Source organism: Metopolophium dirhodum, chromosome 6, assembly GCF_019925205.1.
Source record: "Metopolophium dirhodum isolate CAU chromosome 6, ASM1992520v1, whole genome shotgun sequence".
Lineage (NCBI taxonomy): Eukaryota > Metazoa > Arthropoda > Insecta > Hemiptera > Aphididae > Metopolophium > Metopolophium dirhodum.
In genome coordinates this window covers 18,864,220-18,884,292 of record NC_083565.1, presented here as the reverse complement: position 1 = coordinate 18,884,292, position 20,073 = coordinate 18,864,220, and the positions used below count along the sequence as shown (strand labels likewise).

Below are 20,073 nucleotides of genomic sequence, written 5' to 3'. Positions count from 1 at the left end.
AACAATATTATCTTAAATTATGTAACCACAGGTATTCTGTGATGTTACCACTACGATATAACATTGTAACCATGATAAAATATGATAAAAAGCAATAACCTAAAAATGTGTGTTTAGGTTTTTCCGCGCTTTTCGCACGCCAAACAAACGTTGTCGACCCTCACCTACTGTTAAACAGTATACAATAGTACAATATGTCAATATCATAAATTATTACTATACCATGCTCGTGCAGACAAATGTCTATTTTGCATTCCGTAATCCGTAATCCGTAATCCGTAGTCGCGTGGTCTATTATCTATTTAACTGTTGTAACTTGCACTTTGTAGACGTCCTCGTTGGGTACTTAACGGTGAAACGTCGCGGTTTTGCGTCGCAGCGTCATCCCTTGTCATAAATCATAACCACTGACGCCGTCGCATGAATGTTGTGCACTTGTGCAGTCAGCATTCTACGATAGTATTCACGATTAACAATTGCCAATTATAATAATCTATTGTCTACATCTTGGCGACGACGAGACCGCACGATCAATTATTATATCACAATAATTATAATACCCGTTAGTATTGTATAATATAGATATTATCTACTTTGCAACCGGATCTCCGTGCCGTTCAGTCGTTCAGTGTGTTGGTTCGCGCGTCTGTGACATTTACTACCTAGTACATTTATTACGGTCGTCCTCGGCGTTTCTCGATTCCTTTTGACCGGAAGAATAATAAACCATGAAATACATTTTGGTCACCGGCGGTGTCATGAGCGGCGTGGGCAAAGGCATCATCGCCTCGTCCATCGGCACGCTTCTGAAGTCCTGCGGCGTCCACGTGACGTCCATTAAGATCGATCCGTATCTGAACATTGACGCCGGGACATTCTCACCTTATGAACACGGTGTGTGCGTGTAACGATTAGAAATCGGTTTTATCTAACTCATGAACAATGATCATCCAAGAACCTTCGAAATGTGCCCGAAAAACACTCATATCCGTATGCATAGTCAACTTATGTGCCACATAAATTGACTATGGATACGGGCATGAGGTTGTTTTGAATACATATTGTTTTGATACAAACTTGACCTGCTAATACTTTTTTTTAAAAACTTGTATGACTGTGCTACAATTTTTTCTTATTCAAACATAGGTACATCAAATTATTACCTCAGCGCTTGCCTTCATAACATTCAGACATTTCACTGCATGGCTAATGTCTTTTTCAAGCTTTAAGAATTAAGGGATAGGTTTTTTGAATTGGCTAGTTACAAATTAATCGAGAAAATCAAATTCCATAGTATGTAATTATACACATTTTTTTCTTCAAGGAGTAGGTGCTATTATACTATTGTAAATAGATAAATTGTACAAATTTGGTTGTAAAATAAACGTGGAATTATAAACCATCTTTACCTAGGTATACATTGGAATTATAAAAATAATGTGCTAAATAAATTGTATACCTACTTAACTTCCTTGGATTGAGACTAAAATTTCTATCTAATTTGACACTATTTTAAAATACTTACTAGAAAACATTTGAAATTGTGTATAATTAATTGCCCAATTTGTGTGCTTGCATGAATTTAACCAGGTGTTAATTTGTCTTTCTAGGTGAAGTATATGTGTTAGATGATGGTGGTGAAGTTGATTTGGATTTGGGCAACTATGAACGATTTCTTGATGTCACTTTGCATAGCCAGAACAACATTACGACTGGCAAAATATATCAAGAAGTTATCAATCGGGAGAGACGTGGCGATTACTTGGGAAAAACTGTACAAGGTATCTTCGATTTATAAATGGTTAAATACTGAAGATTATTTTAAATTTTTACAAAATGGGTACTACTTACTAAAATAATTAAATGTCTAGATATATCTGTATACATATCATGAGGGGGTATATGTAGGATGGTAAACTATTTCTTGTCATGCCTACATCAGTTAAATTTTAAATGCAGGTTGAAGCGTAGGAAAATGATCTTTTTCCATCCAGTGGACTGTAAATACATTTTTTGACTTTCAAGCAAAGAAGTTATTGTTCAAATCAGATTACTGTAAATCAATGTATTGATACGTTTTGTTTAATATATCAAATACTAGCTGGTAGGTGGGTTCCTCCTGTACTGGCTGTACTGTTCTCTAAAACAGTTTAAATCTAGACACAAAAAATGTCATGAACAGTTCATTATACTGCTGTGTAATATAAAATAGGACGTGTAGCTAGTGTGGGAAGATAGTTTCCACTCGCAATATAATATACTATAAAAAATAATGTGTAGAAGCTGGATATATTATTTTTTTATAGAATGAATACAAGCATGTGTCTTGATTTTATTATCAAACATACCATTAAAAAAATGTTTCATACAGACCAATTAATTTGACCCATAATATTTATCAATATTTTGCTATTAATGATATCCATTGTTTTATCTTATAAGTTATAATAATCAATTATATAATATAGAAACATTATTAAAACTATTTTCTTAACTTCTGAATAATACATTCATATTTCATAGTTTAAAAACAAAATAATGAAGAAAAGGATTATAATAAGCTTTCATATACAGATTTATGTTTGTCACTATCAATAACTTTTTATAATTTATATTTTTTTATTCAAGATTTTTTGATTAACCTAAACTAAAGTTATTATCAAGGTATTAAAAAACCGGAAATAATCAATTTATAGGACTAGTTTATATTAATATTTTTAACTTGTATAAATAATCTCCATCAACCAAGTTATGTTTGTTTACCCTACAAATGGGTAAAGGAGTGTAATATAATTACTTAGGTTAAAAGTGAACCACTGAGCTGACAAAAATTGGTCATATCTGTGTATCCCTCATCTTTAAACAGCTTTGACCCCAAAAATGAGATAAGGCAGGAATGACCCTATAGTACAATAGCCGTGTATGACAGTCATATGGTCACCAATCATTGTGAAATATAACAGAATGCCTAAGTGGTCCGATGATGTTTAGCGGCATGTTTAAGAGTGGTTTACTCTTATGCTGAATATGTTATAGTTGGTGGTCAACAATTTACAAAGAAAAAAGAGTTTATATTTATTATAATTGATATATAATTATAAAAACATTAATTTAAAATATCTTTATTTCTAACTAATAAATACTTCTGTATTTGTTTGAAGTATTGACTTGGGGAATTGTATTTATAATCATAAACAATATAATATATACACTGTATATATTTTTAAGACTACTTATATGGTTTCTAAAAATTAAATATACAATATTGATTTACTATTTTTTTTTAATATAATTAACTAATGTCTAATTGGATATAAATATTTTTAAAATATTTTTTTAACTATACATTCTTTTAAAGTGATTTATATTTGCTTTATTGGTATTACAATGAATGTTTTATTTCAACAACAATCTTTAAAGTTGATTCAAAATTTTTATCTACTTCTGATTTTGAAAACAGTTATATTTTATACAGTTCAATTATTCTTTTCAATTTAGATATTAATTAATTAATATCATTTTTACAAATGGAAATTTATTATAATTATAATTTTCAGTTATACCTCATATCACAGATGCGATACAAGAATGGGTTGAACGTGTAGCCAAACAACCAGTGAGCGATGATAAAGTAGAACCTGATGTAAGATTATTTAGAATATTTGATATATCTCTAGTGGTGTTTTGTATATTGCATATTTTTACGTGTTTGTTAAATAAATAATAATTTGTATAGAAATGATCAATACTTCATCTAAAATAATTGTAAATGTATATTTATTCTCAAAGTGGATTTCACCATATAAGACTATTTTTCAATAATTAATTAGGTAATTTTTAACAAACTTTTTCCAGTACAAAACATAAAATTTACAATATCAGTAACAGCAGCTTATGTTACTGATACTGAGACCAATGTAATAATACCAAACACTTCACTGAATATACTTGTCATATTAAATTATGAATACCTACTTAATTATAATTATGTCATTAGGTTTGTGTTGTTGAACTTGGTGGTACAATTGGTGATATAGAAAGTATGCCATTTGTTGAAGCTTTTAGACAGTTTCAATTTAAAGTAAAAAAGGAAAATTTTGTGTGTGCCCATGTTTCATTTATTCTTCAGGTACACATATAATTATTGTTATATTATTTATAATTATTCATATCCCATTAGCATATATTTTTCACTTTTATAATACATTTTTTTCTTTAGCCTGGTGCGACTGGAGATGATAAAACAAAACCAACTCAATCCAGTGTTCGTGAATTAAGAGGTTTAGGTTTAACACCTGATCTTGTTATTTGTAGAAGTACAAAGCCATGTTCTAATGTTGAACAAGTTAAAAGAAAAATATCAACTTTCTGTGATGTAGCTTCAAGACAAGTATGTTAAACCTATTTGATTAGTATTCGTTTTTATTCTTACAATAGTATTTTTTTTTAGGTATTATTTATGCATGATTTGGATTCAATATATAAAGTGCCTTTATTTATGGAAAATCAAGGTGCTTTAGAATTTTTACAAGATCGTTTAAATTTCCCTATAAATGTGGCTTATAATCGGATTTATATGAAACAGTGGAAAAAACTATCTGACAAGTATAATTCTTTAAATTATTACTACATTCATAGCAGGGCATGAAACCGCTTATGAAAAATTCGGTTATTGGGTCTGGTGAGACCCAAAAAAATTTTCGTAAGTGGTTACCGGTTTTAGGGGTTTTTAGAATTAGTGGTAATTGATTACCGGTTACCAAAATGATCCCTAAAAATGTGATTACCGGTTATGAAGCGGTTTTAATTCTTCAAGATTACCAGTAACCACTTCGGAAACGGTTTTTTTTTCGGAAAATTTTAGTTTTACTTTAATTTACACAAAACAAACATCCATTTAATAAAACGATTTAGGGACAAGCTAAATTAAAAAATAAATATGCTTCTAAAAAATTGTTGGATAGTGCTATTAAAATAAAGCACACTGTTGCACAGATATATCAGTTCTTCTTTACATGCTGTGAGAATTTGGTAGTTCTACAACAAATATGGTACCACTACACGTTACCCCTTAATTGAACTTGGTGGTTACCGATAATTGTTAACCGCTTCTTAAAATGTAAACTTAAATTGGTCATGGTTTCAAGCCCTAATTCACAGTAATATTTTCAAATTTAAAATATTTAACAATTCTAATTTTTCTTATTGTAATAAATAAAATAAATTATATCCTGAAACTAAAAATAAAAGTATTGCTAATTATTTTAGAAATAATTTAATAGAAGTTCTATAATCGATAAAATTAAAAACACAAGTAAAACAAATATAAATTGATACAAAAGTTTTTTTTTCCATTTGTGCACTTTTAAATATATAATTTAAAGTAAGTACTTACCTAGAATTTTAGAAACCTAATTTTGTAATTAATTTATTAAACAAAAAACCAACGCTTGTATTATAAACATTAATGATTTATAATTTTTATAATATGTGTTAAATACTGAAATCACAAATAAATGTCTTTAAGTACCCTAAAAATAAAAACTTATATTATATTTAATATTTATAATTTACATATGTTTGGGTGGAGGGACAAGGGCGGTGATAGGTGGGCAATAAATTAATGACCTGTCATAAAAAAAATATACCTCATCAAATTAAAAGATTTTTATGTCTAATTATTTTCAGAATTGACAGTTCTCAAAAAATTATAAAAATAGCTCTAGTTGGTAAATACACACAACTTACTGATGCATATGCATCAGTTTCTAGATCTTTGATTCACGCTGCTGCTCATATCAACCATAAAGTGGCTATTACAGTAATAACTTATTATATTCTAGTATCCTATTTCAAACAATATTTAACTTTTTATTTTGCTTGTAGTATGTTGAAGCTGCAAATCTTGAAACTGAAACTAAATTATCAAATCCAGTTGATTACCATGAAGCATGGCAAAAGTTATGCCGTAGTGAGTAAGTTAATTATTTATACATGTTTAACAAATTGTTTATATATTATTTTATTTATCATTAATAGTGGTGTAATTGTACCTGGAGGATTTGGTACTAGAGGTGTTGAAGGTAAAATAGAGGCATGTAAATGGTGTCGAGAAAATCGTAAACCATTTTTGGGAATTTGCCTTGGTTTGCAAGTTGCTGTTATTGAATTTGCCAGGTACTTTTTTAATTTTCAAACTATCAAATATGTATATAGTGTGTTGTAATAAATATTTTATTAAATAACAACAAAATACTTAAATGTTCATAGAAATGTATTACATTTGGAAAATGCTGATACTACTGAAATAAATTCTAATGCCAAAAATCCATTAATAATCGAAATGCCTGAACATTGTCCTGAAAATAAAGGTGGTACAATGAGGCTCGGTAAAAGAACAACGGTCTTTAAAAAAGATAATTCATCTATTATACGTAAGTAGTACTCAAGGGTTTTATACTTGTTTAATAATAGTTTTATAAATGTTTATAATTTTAGATAAACTCTATGGTGGATTTGAAACAATTGAAGAAAGACATCGTCATCGTTATGAAGTAAACATTGATTATGTAGAACGTCTAGAAAAAGCTGGTTTAAAATTTGTTGGAACAGATACAGAAAAAGTTAGAATGGAAATATGTGAACTTATTGATCATCCATATTATGTGGCTACACAATTCCATCCGGAATATTTAACCAGGCCTTTAAAACCATCACCCCCATTTTTAGGTTTAATGTTAGCTTCGAGTGGCAAACTTAAATCATATCTGAATAATGAATGTCGTTTTACTCCAGATGAAAGCTGTTCAGAGGATGAATGCAATGGTAATTTAATACATTAATCAAATTAACTTTCTTATGTTTAAATTATAATTTAAATCCTACATCTAGATGTATCATTCAAACTTCAAGATCTTTCAATGACACATTCAAGTATCAATGATAAATCTGTATGAGATTTGGTTCTAAACTATGATTCAAATATTATTATTTTTTCTACATTTTTTTTTATCATTTAAACTTGTAACCATTGATTCAATAATATGAACATTTAGTTGTTTATTCATTTTTGTTTTATTTTGAACATTGGATCTTCTTATTTTTATTATATTGTTGTTTTGTATATAAAAAATAAGTAACTAGTTTTTATGTTCATTTATTTGTTTAATTCAAATAATTTACAAAATAAAATGTTAAAAAATGATAAAAGAAATACCGAACAAATATTTTTTATCTTATTATTCATACAAACAATAATTGAATTAAATTAAAATAAGAAAATGGTTTCCTGTAAAATTAGAATGAATTTGAAATAAAATATATACCATACAAAAAATATGTGTTGTACTTACATAGTAATACTACTTACTAGTGATTGTGATTTGTATTTGGTTTTTATTAGTCTTTCCGGACATATTTAATTCTTGAATTAAAAACATAATATTTGCTTCAAATTAGTGATTAATATAAAAGTACAAAGTTAAATATAGAATCAAATCTTTTCTACTAAATAATGCCATTTTTTATTTCATTAATGTTCAACTCTTTTTTGTGGTGTCCACAATTTTCTATTTTTTATTTTTTTAATCATCAAAAAATACAATATAAATAAAGTATTTGAGTATATTAATACCTTCTAAGCAATGCTTGTGTGGGAGTAAGGAATATCGGTTAAAATATTGTAGATTATGCGGTTTAGCTATATGAAAAGAATAATTGTATTAAAAAGCTAATGGCCATAGTTGCCAGGCTTAAGTTCAAAAAAAAAAAAAATTGTAATAATATAATAAAATATATTCAAAAACAAATAGTTATTGGATATAAATATTACAATATACATAAGGGACTTTGATAATTAAACACATTTAATATTTTATACTATGAAATCCTATACAGGTTACATATTTAGTTAATATAAACCGAAATTGAATAATAAACAACGATTCATAATAATTAATAATGATATCGTTAGCTAGTAAAATTGTCGATTGTATCTTTCCTTTATCTCGATCTTGAATTTTTAATTATTATCAATTGATTAAATATATTTAGGTAGCTCATCAATAATACATGATTAAATAGTTGTATTCCTCTATAAACGTAAAAAAGTTTTACTAATTAGTGTTCGTATTATTTCATCATTTGTAGATTTCAGCCTATTTTTTCTAAGGATAGTTTATAATACATTTATATAGGTAGCTATTACTAATACAATAGGTTGAACTAAATGTTGCCGGATAAGCGACCGGAAAAACAATGAAAATTAAGGAAAAACGGGAATTTTTACGCAGTCGGTTTTTGACAAAATCGATTTTGGCTTTTGGTCTAACTCTTAAACAAATGATCGTAAATACATGAAATTTTAGTATTTTTCCATAAATATTAATAAAATTTTATTTGTTGGGTAAAATAGTGTGAAAATTTAATGCAAGGCTCCTGATATTTTATTTTAATAGCAGTTGAAAAATATTAAAAAATAAAAATACATAGGTACAAAGCAATTAAAGTTCAAATTTTGACAAAATCTATCAAATATAAAATTTAATAATTATTTTGTAGTTAAAAATTTATAAAATGTTCAACTTTTATAGCTAAGGATTGAACATTTTAAACAAGGTTATACGTAAATAGGTTATATATAAATTACTTTATTCACAGTAATATCATCAAATATACTAAGTAATATCATAGCTGACTGACCGTTTTCGCTCAGAATCGTTTTTCTTATACAATGATATTATATCATTGAATTCGAATTTAACACCATCCATTACATTGTCCCACTTGTAACCTAATGGACAGTAGAGCGACTCCCACTTGCCCACCTTTTTATACTTTTATTTAAAAAAATATATACACGAATATACAGTGATTTTTTAAGCATGCTCACCCTTTTTGTATGCTTCAACTATGCATTAATTCAAATTCTAAATCTGCTTTTTGGAATTTTTAAATGCACGACTATATTTTTGAATCCTTAAGATTTTTTGTACCTACAACTTAAGGACGTCACTGTGACAATATAAACTCATTTTTATTTATAAAGTGGATATTATTTTTGAGAATTTTGATACTACATCTAATAACACATAGTTTTATTTTTATAAAATCATTTTTAAGGATTATTATCCTTAGTATAAACATTTTAACAACTCAAAAACTACACTTTAGAATTTTGATTTAGGTACATAAACGTTTTCAAGAAAACCAATCGCTAAATAATTTGCAGTAACAACTAAAAAAGGGGGCTTCTCATAATCTCATTAGAAAAATAGTAGTTTTTTATTGCCACAGGACACTCCTTATAGACCTTATAGGTCGTACTAAAAATATTAGAAATTTGAAAATACGGTCTTTAGTAATACGTAAAATAACTAAAAATCTGAAATTTGAATAAATATATTACTAAAGGGAAAAATGGGGGTGAGCATGCTTAAAAAATCGCACTGTACCTATATATGCAAGGATGATGATTCACCAAGCATGCCCACCCCCTTTTTCTTCAATAATGCAGTTATTCAAAATCTGATTTTTTAATTATTAAATATACTTTATAACTATTTTCAAACTTTTTTTTTTGTAAAACGTTACAACGTAACGCTGTTTTAAAAACTGTTTTCAATTCCTTAATAATTTATTAATATATATTTTTTCTTTATTCATTTAACTTATTTATAAAAATATAAAGACTTGTTTTTTTAAAAAAATTAGATAAAGTATAATTTGATAATAAAGCTTGAAAATTATCAAAAATATGTTACCCGCTGATTGAATATTGGTAATTTGTATTTTTTAATAAATGTTGTAGGTGGGTAGGTCCTCAGAATTATCCTCAGATATACCTATTTATTTGAGGATAGCCGCCACTGCATGTAAGTACCTATCTAATGTCAACATTTTAACTTCAATCGCAATAAAACAAAATTAAATTTTTTATTTCCAGTAGGTAATAAAAACTTATGAGGAAGAATCTTGTTGTATTCCATTTTCAGTACCCGTCTTGTGACCTACCTATAAGGAAACAATGATCAAATTTCAGGATGTCAGCTGTCCCACAGTTAATATTTGCTGATCAAATTGGCCTCTTTTCAGATCTTGGGTAGTTGGACACTTGGACCCTCGAATAAATAACACACATTTAGTATAAATGAATTTTTTTTGTTTTATATACATAGTACACGAGTATAGATTTCTAATCTGGTTTTAATAAGTGGTCCCTTGAAATGTCCTGACCCACAGTTTCCTAACTCTGGATCCGTCCCTGGCACTCCTACTAAAATAGGAGCGGAATCTTGTAAGTGCTCCAGGATAGCAAAATTTTAAATACGGTCTTGGAGCTATCTAATACCCAATGCTGACAAATTATCGTCTCTGAGTTTCGAGTTTGACAACACTAAATACAAATTCAGATAAGTGAAGTATAGCGAGGGCGCGAGGCATACTGTACAGGAATTATTAATGTATACTAGCAGAATTTCTTCAATATTATAATTGTATACGCCATCTTTATGTATATATAATATATATATCATTAATAATATATTATATTACGTGTAATATTAGCGTAAATTGGGGAGGGGGCTAACGGGCCAATTACCATTTAGCTATTGCCTGTATTATTATTATTATTTTTATATTTATTAAGTTTCAACTGTGAAAAACTAATAAGTAAGGACATATATTCAGTTTGGTATGTCTAACGGATCAGCTATAGCCAATATAAAAAAATAAATAAAAAAGAAGAATTCACCGAAGTTGAAATTGTACAACAGTTTTCAAATACTTCACTTAATAGTCCTAAATTATATTTAACTGGTAAAAATAAATATAAAATTCAAAAATTGTATTTTATTACCCATTAATTTTATGCTAAACAGATTTTTAAAAAATGTATTTTTGTGTACATTTTATGATTCATATCTTTAAGAACTAAGAAATCACTTGCATCTAGGTACTTTATTTCTGAAATTTAATCTTATGAGTTGTATGTAACTGAGCAATTATTAATTTTAACCCCCCCCCCCCCTCATTGAAAAACTCTACAGCGTACGCCACTGTGCAACAGGTTTTAGTTAAATGGTAAAACAAATTATACTTACATTTAAATTTTTTATTGGAGTTTCCATAAACGTCGTAAACACATACATTTGTTATTGTAATCTATAATAAGTGTGTACCAAAATGGATAAGGAAAAATACAAATTATTCTGGACTCGTTGACGGCGTGCCAATGATTCGTGTACGGTGTACCAAAGTCCTATATGGATATAATTAATTACTATTGTTGAATAGTTCCGGTTGGTGGTTGGTATATAAACAAGATGTGTTCTGAGGTGCGACGTCATTGGCTATTGGTAGGTACTTCAGATCGCAAATTCTGTCACCTATACAGACATACAGTATAATAGGTATATACTATCTATCACAATTCCACGGTCTCAACTCTCGAGATGGACTTTAAGTTTGTATTGTTTTATGTTCAAACGGCGGCCATCACTATGGCACACGTGATTACAATAAAAAACAACTGTCCGTTTACTATATGGCCCGGCATACAAGGAAACCCGGGACACGAACATCTCGAAAACGGTGGATTTTCGTTGGGCGCCTACAGGTCTTATACGATCCATACGTCTCCAAATTGGGCCGGCAGGATTTGGGGCAGGACCAAATGCAGTGGTCAAGGAAGTTGCGAAACGGGCGATTGCGGTAAGTCTATATTCTATATGGTCGATTTGTAATAGGATTAATGGGATACGTTCGACCTTTACAATAGGTATTATTCGGAAAACGGCAGTAGATATGTCTTAATAGAGTTAGACAGTTAGTGTCTTACTCATTAGTCATTATAGTAATTGTTATATACTATATAGTAGTAACTACTAACTATATACACTTTTTATGTTATATTATTTATTATAATATATAGGCTAGATTCAAGCCCGGATTAAGGATCAATTGGGCCCCAGGACATACACTTAGTGGGCCCCTTTTCAACAACTAACTTCAAAATAATTGCATTATTATATATTAACGACTTTATATTATTGTATAATTTTTACTATACAAAAAATATACATGGTGTATCTTATGTCATTGTACGCGGGTTTTTTTTAACAATTATGGATCGATGATATGGAATTTCGTTAAAACAAAAAAAAAGGTATTTCATTATTTTTAATAGCCAATTTTTTTATTACATTTTCAAAATTTTTAAACGCATTGCTCAAATAATAAAATTGACTTTATTTTTTCAAATGGTAACCACTTTATTTTATGATGGATTCTGGTAAAGCTTTTTTTCTGTACATTTTTATCAGTCAAATGATCAATTTTGGTTCGCTAGGTTATTAACTATGGTCCTCTAAAGTTTAGTATAGTATACATTAATACTCTTAACTGAAATAGATACCTAATTTACAAGAGCTAAATAATTTTTTCTTATAACTAGTTTTTTATATACTTAAATAGGTAGTTAAATCGGTAAACCTAAAATAATAAAAAAAAAAAAAAATTGTTGGCAAACAGTTCAATATGTATAAGTACCTAGTAATTTTTCGTGATATAAAATTGAGAACAATTTACCTAGGTACCCAATGGCTGATGCGGTACGTCAGAATGTCTGAATGTCAATTTCAAACGAATATCATCATTCATCATCTTTATAGACAAAATTCATATACAATTGTATATTTTGTACTTTTTTTGAAAGGTATTTCCGGTTTTTCATTTGTAATCTTGAATTTTAATAAGCAGTTTTAACTTTTAACTTTTAAACTAATAACAAGAATTTTTTTCATATCTTTGCATATTTGATGATAATTGCATATTTTTGTATATTTCGATAAAATTTGATATTTATTGAGTACCTAATGCATATTGAAATGAAATCATAATATATTTTTTGTCACGCCTGCACCAAAAGTTTGGTTTTCGACCACGGTTGAAGCGTTCGAAAGCGTCCTTTTTCCGTCCAGCCGGCGGTAAAGTGGAAATCCCCAAAAGTGCCGGGCGGAAAAGAAGAAATCGCCAAAAGTGCCGGCCGCCGGGCGCGTATCCCCTGCACAACCAGAAACTAAAATGTATACCTACCACGGTTCTTACAAAACATAAACTTTTGGTTACATCTTAAATGTATAGTATAACCTCCTTGCATGACGCATAAACATTTAAACATATTTAATTTGCACTGTTCCTAGATAAGTGCGTCGAACGATGCGTTAGTAAGTTTATTTCACGCAATTTGTATAATAATCTTATCAGTTACAATAATAAAATATACAAAGTGAAAATTGTAATTTTGAAATAAAATAAAATGTCTTCCATGAAATTGTTTTTGTAGAATAGTCTATAATTGTTGCATAGATCCCTGCATAACCTTTTCCATGAACGCAGGGGCGTGACAAAAAATAGTATGTGTGGCTCGCGCGGGAAGGCCATTTCCCGCCCTTGCCACACAATATACTATTTTGTCACGCCTGCACCGAAAGTTTAGTTTTCGATGACGGTTGAAGCGTTGGAAATCGATGTTTTTCCGTCCAGCGGGCGGTAAAGTGGGAATCCCCAAAAGTACTGAGCTCAGATATCACGGGTATTCTCTGAACAAACAGACACCTAAATCTATACTACGGTCCTCATAAAACATAAACTTTTGGTTACATCTTATATTCATATATGCGTAAACATTTTTCTTTCATGAAATTGTTTTCGTATAATAATTTGGTTGGTGCATAGATCCCCGCATAATGCATTACCTTTGCCTAGATTACATTTTTTTATTCTTATTTTAATATAATAATTATCATTTATACTGAAATCTATACCACGGTCCTTACAAAACATAAGCTTTTGGTTACATCTTATATTCATATTATAACCTCCATGCATGACGCTTAAAATAAATAAAACCAAATCGTTTCTTTCATGAAATATTGTTTTCGTAGAATAGTCTGATTGTTGCATAGATCCTAGCCTGAATTACCTTTGCCGTGATGACGCGATCAATGAACGCAGAGGCGTGACAAAAAACAGTATGTGTGGCTCGTGCGGGAAGGCAATTTCAGTCTTGGACTGAAATAGCTCACTTCCCGCCCTTGCTACCCAATATACTATTATACTGTTGATAATCTAAAAAAGGTGTAAAATAATATTTCGTGAGTAGAAAATTCTAATAGGTAATATCGTTTTTCGGTAAACTTATATTGTCAATATTATCATTGTTGATAGGAACAGTAAACGTTTTTGTTCATAATCTTGTCAAGTCATTTCACAAAAATAAAAAATGATTTGTTTTAAATTAAGTACTCACCTCATATTTTTATTAGTATGTTAAATTTATTTTAAATAATTTTGTTAATCAAATAAATTGACAACCAAATAAACGATCAATTGCGGGTACATTAATTGTTTCTGCTTATAACTATTTTTAATTTGTTGTTCCATATTTTTACGATTTTAACTGTTTATTATAATTTGAAATATCGTGCCATATTTTTTAGTGCGTAAAATATATCCGTGCTCTAATCATCGCTATTACTGCTGACCTCGAACGATACTATTGTTTTCGTTCATTTACGCCGGTGATGGTATACCTATTTCCACGTACTTCGTACCACGTATTTTATATTATGTTTATTTGGTGGGCTAAGATATTACATTGCCTATAATAATAATTAATAGAACATTAAAATAATTGACAAAGTTATCTCATATTTAAAATGCTGACTTAAAAAAAATCCTACCTCAATGTATTTGACTTAAATAATAGTTTTCCGGTTGTGTGTCGACAAAAACAGGTATACATTCTATATAACTCAGTTAGCCAGTTAGGTACTTATATTATTGATAGGGTATACCCTATACATGTTTTGAATTCTGTTTGCACGATCCAAGACAACTCTTGGATCATAAATTCCGAAGACATACGATTTTTTAACTCTTATATTTCGCGATTGCGACAACTTCACTTTTTCTGTGGACCCTGTTTTCGTGGATACACGATATATGTGTGTCATTTTTTTGATATTATGAAACGGGTCATAACGTTTTAATTTTTAAGGGATATTTCTTACAACTATCAAATTAAGGCTTATAGATTCAACCTTTTTTGATAATCCCAAATCTCAATTACCTACACTATTGTGTATTTATGTGCGCTGTACAGGTGTACATTATCTAAATATCCAGTATTCCTATCGATGTATGAGAAAATAAAACCTTTTTCGCTCTACTGACCTATTCATTAAAAATCGTAATTTGGTTTACTTTTTTATAAAAGGGAATTCATTTTGGAACCTTTCAGTGAATCTACATAGTCTTTTTGAAGCCATTTGTTGTTTAAATATTTAACATTCGTCTAACGGATATCACTAGATTTCCTTAATCACCCGAAACCAAAGTACCTAGGTACACTAATATTTACATTGATACAACACCGCACCACGTAGGCACTAGGCACAGTTTAAAACAAATAATAAATAGTTTTGTTATACGACTTGCTATAATGATATACTCGTCGTGACGTCATATCAAATAAGTAATACTTGGGAATGTTCATTATGAACAGGTCCAAATAAACGATGGCCGAAAAACATTGATTTATGATTAGAAGGTCATTTGGGATAAAAGATAATATTATATGGTAATTTTGATACATTTTATTTTATTTTAAACATCATACACATGAAATAAAATATAAATGTCTGTAATAATTTTTCTTGGTTTACGTTGTTTTCCATTGTTCAAGGCACGTGACTTATAATAGGAAACCAGTACCTATAATTATCCCTATAGCTAGTGCTATATGTAAAGCTATGTAAATAGCAGCCCTATACGGCTATACATATACATTAAAGAATTGATTAAAGTCAATAGTGAAATTTGCCTACAATTTTTACATTATTGATAATTTACAACAATTATTTGACAATGAAAGTGGTGATCAAAATAATATTTTTGACATTTATGCAATTTTATAGAAACTAATACCGTCTATTGGTCGATGTTCGAAATTTGTCGAATCGTTTTAATTAAAAAATCAAAACATTGCATTTCTTATTGTATTATGTACTGTTCAGTATTTGTTTGTGCTTCTTCTCTTTTTATTTCTAAGAATGTTTTTTATGGGAAATACAGGTATTTCGTATTTGAGTTCATGAGTTCATATAAGCTGCAAAACATATAGGTAATAGTATTCAACTATACAAGGACATTGCCTTTGATGTACCTACATTTCAATAACAAACAATAGTTAATTACTATTTTATAAATTGGTTAAGCTTAGGTTACTCATCTTATGTTTCATATTTAATATACATTTTTAAAATTGTATTTCACTGAACAGATGAGGTCACTGGTGACTGGTGTATTAGTGTACCTATTCTTATGTTCGTATTTTACCTGCCTTAACATCATAAAATATTATGTAAAAAAAATGTTTGTAGTTTGTAGTAAGGTACTTTTTTTTTTTATTATTATCTTATCGCCGGACTCGGGGGAGGACTGCCTATGCTCTGCTTTCCCGCCGAGCCGCCATCTTTTATAATCAAGCTTTATAAATTTTTACCTTATACTAAACATTCATCATTCAACATGTATATGTATACAATAAATAATGACCATCAAAACATCAGTAACATCAACACAGAATCTTAATTTTAACAATATTACACGTCTGTGCGTTGCACCTGGAGCTATTTTTCACCTGTAATTTGACATCCGTTTCTCAGACCGACGTGTACGCCCGCCGCCTTAGACCTCTCGTTCTATCTCCTCAGCCGTTCCTCTTCTTCTTTACTCCCCAGGATTAGAGCAACGTACCGTTCCACCGCTTCCCAGTTTCCCTTGCTGTGTAGCATGATTGGGATTATCGTTTCCAGTGAAAGGACTTAATCAACCGCGGCTTCCAGATCTGCCAGCTTCCTTGCCCACCGACCACATTTAAAGAACGTGTGTTCCGCATCGTCAATAGTATCTCCACAAGATAGGCAATGTGGGAATTCTGCACGGGTGAAGCTATGTAGTTTGGCCTGAAAGCTGTAGTAAGGTACTAATAGTACTATTACTACTACTAATTATAGTACTACTCCTAATAATAATATTATTACATTATACTATTAAGTATTACAATACATATAATAATAATAATAATAATTTTTATTTGTGAATAAGACAGTAAATACATTTTAATTACAAGAAAAATAACAATATTAACATTTCCTCAATAAGCAAAGCTTGTGATACTGGGATAGTGAGTATTATGGTACCTATACTAAAGTACTATAATATGCGTAAAAAAGCCTAGTTATTGGTGCGTCAAAAAACGTGTTTGTGCATATTACCATCTATATAGATTATTCATGCGTGTATTATTATCATCTAATAATATATAATACAAGAGTACCTATGTGGCTATGTATACCTATATATGAGTTTTATATATTAAAAATTCGAACACTCAATCCGGTGATGTGAAAAAAAACGCACCGGGATGTTTGCACCATATTACTTGTATGGTTCATTATCACGGTAAACCATGGGGAATAATTTTACACCGGTTTGGACCAACGAATTTTTAGATGATTTTATATCGTATATGTCATTACACTATGACTTGATGATGCAGGGAACAAGATCCAGTGCAACGGGGCCGGAGGCGTGCCGCCCGCTTCTCTGGCTGAGATGACATTCACCGGGTCTGATGGATTAGATTTCTACGACGTGTCGTTGGTGGACGGCTACAACTTGCCGATCAGGATGCTACCGACTGGACAGTTCTCGTACACGAAAAAAGGCAAGTACGACTGTAAAGCGGCCGGTGAACAGCATGTGCCCGTCCGAGCTGGCCGTCAAGACTGGCTCCGGCGTGGTGGCGTGCAAGAGCGCCTGTGAGCGATTCAACACGGACACTTACTGCTGCCGAGGTGCCCACAATACTCCGGCGACTTGTAAGAGCAGCTCGTGGCCCAAAAACTATCCGGAATTCTTCAAGAAGGCCTGTCCGAACGCCTACAGTTACGCGTACGACGACACGACCAGCACGTTTACGTGTCGCGGCAATCCATCCACCAAGTACGACGTCGTATTTTGTCCTTAAGCAGCCACCGTGACCGACCTGTTTATTGTGCAGTTATATACCCATATAGACCATATATGTCCAGGGAAGGTTATTTAACACCATTTTATAATACATATAATATAAATAAAAGTATAATATGTACAAATAAAAATATAGGTATACCTACATACATTTTATAAAATGCTATTTTCAAAAATCAACTCCTTTTCCTATAAAATATATATCTTAGTATTGAACAAACATTTTCATCATAAGATGATTCTTTTAAAAAAATTAAAACTTAATTATCATATTTTTATTATATAAATTATAAGCATATTTAAAGTTTTAGCAAAATAGGTAGGTGTATCTATCATACCAATGATGGGTACCTATGACTTAACAACTTATACTAACAACTAACCACGACCCATTATAGTTCAAGGTACAGTGTTACAATTACTCTATACCTACGTTTGTCCCTACATACTATTCATAACAATGACGTGGGTATAGTATTCTGAAATTTAGGAAAATTTCAATGGAGAATAATAAATTTTACTCCTGATGTATACAGTCAACTGACTTCATACGATTTGTGTATATTGTTTATTATGACATGCGCGTTGTATAATAACAAAATATCGAATAAGATTGATCATTAATTTAAATTTCCTGTTAACGTATACTGTGAGGACCCACGGTCGGTACGGCGGTCAACGCCTGGTATACCGTATCAGGCGTGGGTAAGTGAATTCCCTTGAGGTGAAGAAAGAACAATCGCTGCCTCCCCCTGCGTGCCGGCGTGGATTCCTTAACTCAAAAGTCAAAGTGCAATCGCGTTCATCTTGCGGGTTACTCCATGTGACGCGTACCGATGTTGGACTGCATGGCGTGGTGTCGCTGGACGCTCCGGTGGCGTCACGCGGAGGTCCAGGCGTTTTTCTGGAGGCCCTTTAAGTCGGTAACCGCGGCTTGTCGGCGCAGGATGTTCAACTCTTAACGCTTACAAAAGAGCAGTGTGGGAACGGATGCTAACCCAGGGGGCCCGCCCCTGGAAGCTTACCCCTTTCTAAGATGGATCCGTAAGTTGAGGTCGATTTCGCACCGGCTTGTAGGTTTCGTTAGTAACGCTGGTGAACCGTAGCCGATGGGCCGGGTCCGGCGATTGCGCTCGCGTGAGTGGGCGTCATTGTACGTTTTCGCGTGTGCGCTCGTCGGTCCCGCGAGGTTATACGGTGTGTGGGTAGCGGCAATGTAATAAACATTTATTAATCATCAACATTATTGTACTTTTTCTTAATTTAACTATTATAACACGACTAATTGTTACGTACTCCCGTTTCTTGTTTATAATGCTTGTCCGTTTTCACTCTTACTTTTTAATAATTTGACGAAATAATCATAAATTCAAGATATCATAATATATTTTATTCAGATATAACAATTATTTATCGTAGAATAAATAAAAAAAATATATAAGTAATGAAGATTTTCAAGAAGAAAAATTCGATATGTAACAATATGGAATAGTTACGTACCGGCTCGTATCGAAGTCCGAGTCCGATACGGGTCCGGTACGTATCGCTTGTATATTTCACATGTAACTTCTTGAACGCTCTTGAACCCAAATTTCTTCCTTGAAAATCTTGAATATCAATCATAATTTATTTTTTTGTATTAAACAACCTTAAGAGGTAAAATTTTTATTTTCATAACACAATTACATTATTTAATAACTATGTGTGTATTGTGTACTAATGTAGTGGTAAGTTGCAAAGGTGGAGATCAAAAAATGTATTTGATGTTTATGCCCCCTCTAAAAATTAGAAAATAAGCAATATCGTACTTTATTACAGATTACATAATTGTGTATAGATAATTTTTTATTATTATTCAGTACCTATAAAAAAAATATATTTTATTATTATGCATTACCTTTAAAAAAAACATTTTTTATTATACCTAGGTATTCATTTATTATTTGTGGAAACTATGCGATATTCAATTTTTTTAAG

The 20,073-nt window shown here is 30.6% G+C and overlaps 2 protein-coding genes across 2 annotated transcripts; both read left to right on the top strand.

The window, feature by feature from the left end:
- Nucleotides 1–132: 132 nt before the first annotated feature.
- LOC132947414 (CTP synthase 2) lies at nt 133–7,066 on the top strand. The gene is made up of 12 exons (XM_061017690.1): nt 133–894; nt 1,611–1,781; nt 3,558–3,643; nt 3,998–4,129; nt 4,220–4,390; nt 4,451–4,605; nt 5,689–5,821; nt 5,887–5,975; nt 6,040–6,177; nt 6,271–6,434; nt 6,499–6,825; nt 6,892–7,066. The coding sequence occupies exons 1-12, from the start codon at nt 729–731 to the stop codon at nt 6,954–6,956; spliced, it is 1,797 nt and encodes a 598-aa protein (XP_060873673.1). The 5' UTR covers nt 133–728; the 3' UTR covers nt 6,957–7,066.
- Nucleotides 7,067–11,357: 4,291 nt separating this feature from the next.
- LOC132947466 (uncharacterized) lies at nt 11,358–18,247 on the top strand. The gene is given in 3 exon segments (XM_061017772.1): nt 11,358–11,709; nt 17,624–17,813; nt 17,815–18,247. Coding segments are annotated over 3 exon segments (729 nt in total). The 5' UTR covers nt 11,358–11,450; the 3' UTR covers nt 18,095–18,247.
- The last annotated feature ends 1,826 nt before the right edge of the window (nt 18,248–20,073 follow it).